The sequence below is a fragment of the Eublepharis macularius genome, chromosome 3 (assembly GCF_028583425.1).
Source record: "Eublepharis macularius isolate TG4126 chromosome 3, MPM_Emac_v1.0, whole genome shotgun sequence".
NCBI lineage: Eukaryota > Metazoa > Chordata > Lepidosauria > Squamata > Eublepharidae > Eublepharis > Eublepharis macularius.
In genome coordinates, this window is record NC_072792.1 from 107,980,909 (window position 1) to 107,987,557 (window position 6,649).

The 6,649-nt window shown below is 46.0% G+C and overlaps 1 protein-coding gene across 1 annotated transcript in view; it reads right to left on the bottom strand.

Annotated features, from left to right (window-relative positions):
- NCAM2 (neural cell adhesion molecule 2) overlaps positions 1 to 5,143 on the bottom strand; it is a 282,335-nt gene extending 277,192 nt beyond the window's left edge. Inside the window, exons 1-2 of the mRNA XM_054973767.1 lie at positions 5,129 to 5,143; positions 4,585 to 4,768 (exon numbers count right to left, since the gene is read on the bottom strand). Of these exons, the coding sequence (XP_054829742.1) occupies positions 4,585 to 4,768; positions 5,129 to 5,143 (199 nt within the window). The remainder of the gene's footprint in view (positions 1 to 4,584; positions 4,769 to 5,128) is intronic.
- Between the last annotated feature and the right edge of the window lie 1,506 nt (positions 5,144 to 6,649).

The window sequence follows — 6,649 nt, forward strand, 5'->3', positions numbered from 1 at the left end:
TTGCAGGGCCGTCGGGGCCTATAGTGGCTAGGCTTGCTGCCACTCCTGTTTGAGGGGAGGTCTTCTCCTCCCCCCCATTTTTTAGTTATCCATCTGGGTGGAAATTGTCTAGGTTGGGTTAAGGGTAAGACCCTTACGCTCCAGGTGCAGGCCGACTTGAGGTACATTGTGGAGTAGTGGCCTGGGGTCCTGACAATGTGGTCAGCTATTTTCCCATGCAGGGATTGGAGGGAGGCTTTGGACCATGAGGGGATCGAGCATTCTAGATGCAAGGCCAATAAGGCCATGTAAAAGGCTTTGGGTGCGGGGTTGGGGATTTATCTGCCCCATCCTCAAATCAGGGACACATATGCCGACCTCTACAGAGGTAATGACATGCACTTGTGTGCAAGGGGCAATGATATCCTTTTGATCAACTTGCGGTAAGGGTTGTGGTTAGCCCTACAGGAATTGTGGGATGCTAGGGCCTAAGCAGAGGCTTTGCCTTGGTGTTGGCAGATTCGTTTGTGTAGGCAGAGCGGGCTGGTGAGCACCTGGTGACACCTCTCCATTGGTTGGGAATGGGGGTCTGTCTTGGATTGGCTGGCAGGCTTTATAGATGACAGCTGAGAGGGCAGACTACCCTTGGGACCCCCTGGACAAGACCTTCCCTCGGGCTTCACGGCTGGGGTGAATGATGCTTTAAGGGGGGAACCATTCATCTAGCTAGCTGGGCTACAGCCATGCACTGGATGGCTCTCCCCTGGGGTGCTCACCCAAGCAGGTCAAGGAGTAGGTCCAGTTGACCCCTTGTCTTGACCTTTACCACTAGTTACACCCTTGCCGTTATTAAGTTCTTAGTTCAGTTCTTGGTTATTGTTGGTCAATAAATGGCCCTGTTTGTTCACCCAAGCCTTGTGTATGTCTCTTCATTCTGAATAGGGGGGCAAAAGGGCACTCCCAGAGCACGCACTGCATGTTTATCTGGGTGCCGCCATTTGCCATCCTGCATGGAGGGAGAAAGAGATAATTTCCCAGGCATCTGGGCTATTCTGGGGGACGTAGCTTGGCCGTTATAGGCCAGCATTGCCTCTCCCTCAGTGCAGTTGGCAATTGCAAGCTCGACCTGCCCTCCTCACCCTATGTTGTCACAGTAAAGGAATTGCCAGTCGCTGGTTTTCAGGGCCAGGTAGGAATTTTTTCACTCTTCGCCTGATTGGCTGTTGGTGAGGGGCATTTTTCACCTACCTTGTACTGCTGGTTAGGTAGTTGATGTGCTGTTGGGGGGTTGTTTAGGTGCCTGGCAGGTTAGTTTGGGTAGGCAGAGCGGGCCAGTGAGCACCCAGTGGCACCTCCCCATTGGTGGGGAATGGGGGTCTGTCTCGGATTGGCTGGCAGGCTTTATGGCTGCCAGCTGAGAGGGCAGACTGCCCGTGGGACCCCTTGGACAAGGCCTTCCCTCGGGCTTCATGGCTGGGGTATATGGTGCTTTAAGGGGGGAACCATTTGCCTGGCCGGCTGGGCTTCAGCCATGCACTGGATGGCTTGCGCCTGGGACAGGGGGTGCTTGCCCAAGCAGGTTGAGGAGTAGGTCCAGTTGACCCCTTGTCTCAACCTTTACCGCTAGTTACACCCTTGCCATTAATTTCTTAGTTCAGTTCTTGGTTATTGTTGATCAATAAATGGCCCTGTTTTTTCACCCAAGCCTTGTGTACATCTCTTCATTCCGAATAGGGGGGCAAATGCTGAGATAGAAAAGTAGAGCACAATCATTCCCACATCAAAAAGAGTCCAGTAGCACCTTTAAGACTAACCAATTTTATTATAGCATAAGCTTTCGAGAATCAAGTTCTCTTCGTCAGATGCCTGATCAAAACTGGGCAGATACAGAAGAGGAGGGGGAAAGAGAGAAAAAAGGGAGGGGGCATAAATCACAAGAAGGCAGAATGCAATTAGCATGGAGGCTATCAAAACATTCCTTTGCTTGGAAATGTAAACATTTCCTTTTGGTGTGCAGTCAGTTTGTAGCAGTGAAGGTATCCAATGCCTATGTAGTATAAGCCTTCGATGACCACAGCTCTCCCTGCCAGCTGCATCTGACAAAGAGAACTGTGGTCCCCGAAAGCCCACACCAGGCGTCACTGGGCTCCCCCAGATCACGCCTCTGTAAAGAGAATCTGTTACCTGTGGTAATGTGATAACCATTCATAGTCTCTATTCAGTCCCCGCTTGACAGAGTCAAATTTGCATATGAATTCCAATTCAGCAGCCTCCCGTTGGATTTTGTTTTTGAAAGGTTTCTGTTGAACCACAGCGACCTTTAAGTCTTTGGTGGAATGTCCTGGTAGATTGAAGTGTTCTCCCACTGGTTTCTGGACGTTTCCATTTCTAATGTCAGATTTGTGTCCATTTATTCTTTTGCGTAGAGGTTGGCTGGTTTGTCCAATGTACAGAGCAGAGGGACATTGTTGGCACATGAGGGCATATATCAGGTTGGAGGATGAGCAGCTGTAAGAGCCAGAGACAGTGTAGTTGATGCCATTGGGTCCTGTAATTGTATTCCCTGGGTAGATATAGGGGCAGAGCTGGCATCTGGGTCTGTTGCAGGGCTTGGTACCTGTGCTGGTGACTCTGCTGGCCGATTCATGATTGTAAGTGAGAAGTCGTTTAAGATTGGGGGGCTGTCTGTAGGCAAGGAAAGGTCTTCCACCCAGGGCTTCTGAGAGAGAGGTATCATTTTCCAGGATGGGTTGTAGCTCACTGATGATACGTTGGATCGGTTTGAGCTGGGAGCTATAGGTGACAACCAGTGGTGTTCTGTTGTTAGTTCCTTTAGGTTTGTCCTGGAGCAGACTGTTTCTGGGTACTAGTCTGGCCCTGTTAATTTGTTTCTTCACTTCATTTGGTGGGTACTGTAGTCCCAAAAATGCTTGTTGTAAATCTCTTAAGTGTGAGATTTACTTAAGAGATTTACTTAAGAGATTTACAACAAGCATTTTTGGGACTACAGTACCCACCAAATGAAGTGAAGAAACAAATTAACAGGGCCAGACTAGTACCCAGAAACAGTCTGCTCCAGGACAAACCTAAAGGAACTAACAACAGAACACCACTGGTTGTCACCTATAGCTCCCAGCTCAAACCGATCCAACGTATCATCAGTGAGCTACAACCCATCCTGGAAAATGATACCTCTCTCTCAGAAGCCCTGGGTGGAAGACCTTTCCTTGCCTACAGACAGCCCCCCAATCTTAAACGACTTCTCACTTACAATCATGAATCGGCCAGCAGAGTCACCAGCACAGGTACCAAGCCCTGCAACAGACCCAGATGCCAGCTCTGCCCCTATATCTACCCAGGGAATACAATTACAGGACCCAATGGCATCAACTACACTGTCTCTGGCTCTTACAGCTGCTCATCCTCCAACCTGATATATGCCCTCATGTGCCAACAATGTCCCTCTGCTCTGTACATTGGACAAACCAGCCAACCTCTACGCAAAAGAATAAATGGACACAAATCTGACATTAGAAATGGAAACGTCCAGAAACCAGTGGGAGAACACTTCAATCTACCAGGACATTCCACCAAAGACTTAAAGGTCGCTGTGGTTCAACAGAAACCTTTCAAAAACAAAATCCAACGGGAGGCTGCTGAATTGGAATTCATATGCAAATTTGACTCTGTCAAGCGGGGACTGAATAGAGACTATGAATGGTTATCACATTACCACAGGTAACAGATTCTCTTTACAGAGGCGTGATCTGGGGGAGCCCAGTGACGCCTGGTGTGGGCTTTCGGGGACCACAGTTCTCTTTGTCAGATGCAGCTGGCAGGGAGAGCTGTGGTCATCGAAGGCTTATACTACATAGGCATTGGATACCTTCACTGCTACAAACTGACTGCACACCAAAAGGAAATGTTTACATTTCCAAGCAAAGGAATGTTTTGATAGCCTCCATGCTAATTGCATTCTGCCTTCTTGTGATTTATGCCCCCTCCCTTTTTTCTCTCTTTCCCCCTCCTCTTCTGTATCTGCCCAGTTTTGATCAGGCATCTGACGAAGAGAACTTGATTCTCGAAAGCTTATGCTATAATAAAATTGGTTAGTCTTAAAGGTGCTACTGGACTCTTTTTGATTTTGCTACTACAGACTAACACGGCTAACTCCTCTGGATCTATAATCATTCCCACAATATCTCTTAGTTTAAATAATAAATGTGAAGATACAATAATGCAAATCTATTCATTAAATATTACCCTGATATTTTATAATTATAAAATCGGATGTAATGCACAACTACCATAACTCTTAAACAATTATACATAAATTTAGTCTCAACCACAATAGATTTTGTGATGCCACCAACCTGAGATACAGCACTGTACAAGAAGGACAAAAAACTCTCTCAAGACCACAATGTCTTTCGTCAGGACTCAAATACCAGAGTTGAGTGAATGCGATTGTGTACATTTATTTGGTGTTTAAGGAGTATATTCCTCAGTTTATGAATATTTGAAATATATAACCAAATACTGATTTGCATTATTTCAATAAAGCAAAGCAAAACATTAGTTGTATAGTTCAGTTTTGCTGCTTACCATTTACAATGACAATGATATCTCGGAAGTCAATTTCCCCTCTAGCTTCAACTCTTCCTTCACATCTGTAAACTCCTTCATGAGTTTTGTTGATTTTAAAAATTTGAAGATTATTGTTTGGTAACACAGCAAATCTATCTGGAAAGGCATGTAATAGATAAAGTACTATCAGTAAGTAAAAGGACTGTTGTGAATGTTGTTTTGAATTTCTAAGACTGAAGCACTTGTGTTCATCAAGGGGTAAAAGAGTCTAACAACACACACTTCAATTTACAAGTAGAATGTAATCCTAGCAATTCAATTCTTCTATCTCAAATATTCTGTTTTTAATTTGCAGTTGTACTGCTTTTAATTTTTACAAATATATACAATATAAACATCAATACATTGATCTATGTGATCTACCCTAATTCACAACTTTTCCAAACAGCTTTAAAAAAAAAACCAACAAACAAAGTGGAAAGAAAGAAGGGGCAAATCAGTAGAAAACTGATGAAAATAGAAAAAGACAACAGCTAAGTTAGATATTCTAGAAGCAGATGACCATCAGTACTGTCATATATGTCTGCCTACATATCTGCCATGAGTATTTTCTGTATTCTGTGCTTTGTACTGATCCTCTGAGAGTACGTGAAGTTGGCCTATTTGGCTGGGAGATGGTAATCTTACAGGTGCCTACTGTGGTGTCTACTTTCGTTCTTGTAGCTGCTAGAGAATGTGTCCTTGAGTGCCGGCTTGAGCCTGGGAACTGAAAATGACTTCATTTTAGCTTCTCTCTTCCAGTTCTTCTCTCCTCCTGTCTCAACCCCTTCCCCTCCCTTCCTGGCTCCATGCCAGAATCCTAACCGTCCATATCCTAAAGGTGGAAACTTCCCTTATAACTAACCCCTCCAAACTTCTACACATCACTTCTGCCAAAACCTGTGTCTCTGTATGCTGATACTGATGGATCTCTCATAAAGTAAGTTTAACTCATACCCTGAACTGTATGCAGTGGAGTGCTATAGGGATCTAACTGCCAGAACCTGACAAGTACTGAGACAAACGAGCTAACAAATAAAACGCAACTTTCAAAAAATTCTTTATGATCAGGACTTTTTGTTCCCATCTCTTTCTCTCTTTGTTGTGTCCTCCCTGTCCAACACAGGAAAGCCATCTTTTCCATCAAAAAATGTGTTAAACCCGGAATGTATCGTAACTAGATCTAGAGGCAGTTTGGTGTAGTGTTTAAGAGCATGGGACTCTAATCTGAAGAACTGGGTTTGATTTCCCACTCCTCCACTTGAAGCCAGCTGGGTGACCTTGGGTCAGTCACAGCTTCTAGGAGCTCTCTCAGCCACACCCACCTCATCAGGCGTTTGTTGTTGTGGGGATAATAACATACTTTGTAAACTGCTCTGAGTGGGTGTTAAGTCATCCTGAAGGGTGGTACATAAAACTGAATGATCTTATTATCATTATCGTCATCGTCATTCTTGTTGTTGTAGTTGTTGTTATTAGAACTAGGGGTGTGTGCTTCAGGTTACCAATTCGGATAAAACACCCAAATCAGACCCAATTTGTAAAGATTTGGGATTCCCAAATCAGGGCCAGAATGATGGCCCCGATTCGGAAATCCCTAATCAAAGTTTCCCCGAGGCATTAGGGTTGCTTCGGAAAGCTTTGGGACGAGTTTATAGGGCCCTTTCCCTTCCTCTTGCAAGCGGCAAATCCTTTTAAACTATCACCTGCTGCCTGTGGGGTTGTTGTGTGCCTGGAGAAGGCAGCGCAGTGGCGGAGGTGATGGCTTCAGCTCTCCACGCTGCCCTGCGAGGCCACACAGTGGCAGAGGAGGCAGAGAAGCCCTTCCTGCCCCTCAAATGGCCACTGTGGTGGCCATTTGAGGGACAGGAAGGGCTCGAGAAGCCAGCTCAGGCCTTCCCCACCACCCTGTGAGGCTGCGCAGTGGTGGAGGAGGCTATGTGGACCCTGCAGGAGCCAGCTCCAGCCCTCCCCGCCACCATGCAGGGCCACGCAGCAGAGGATGAGGTGGTGCATGCCTCACAGGAGTGGGCTCCGTGCTTCC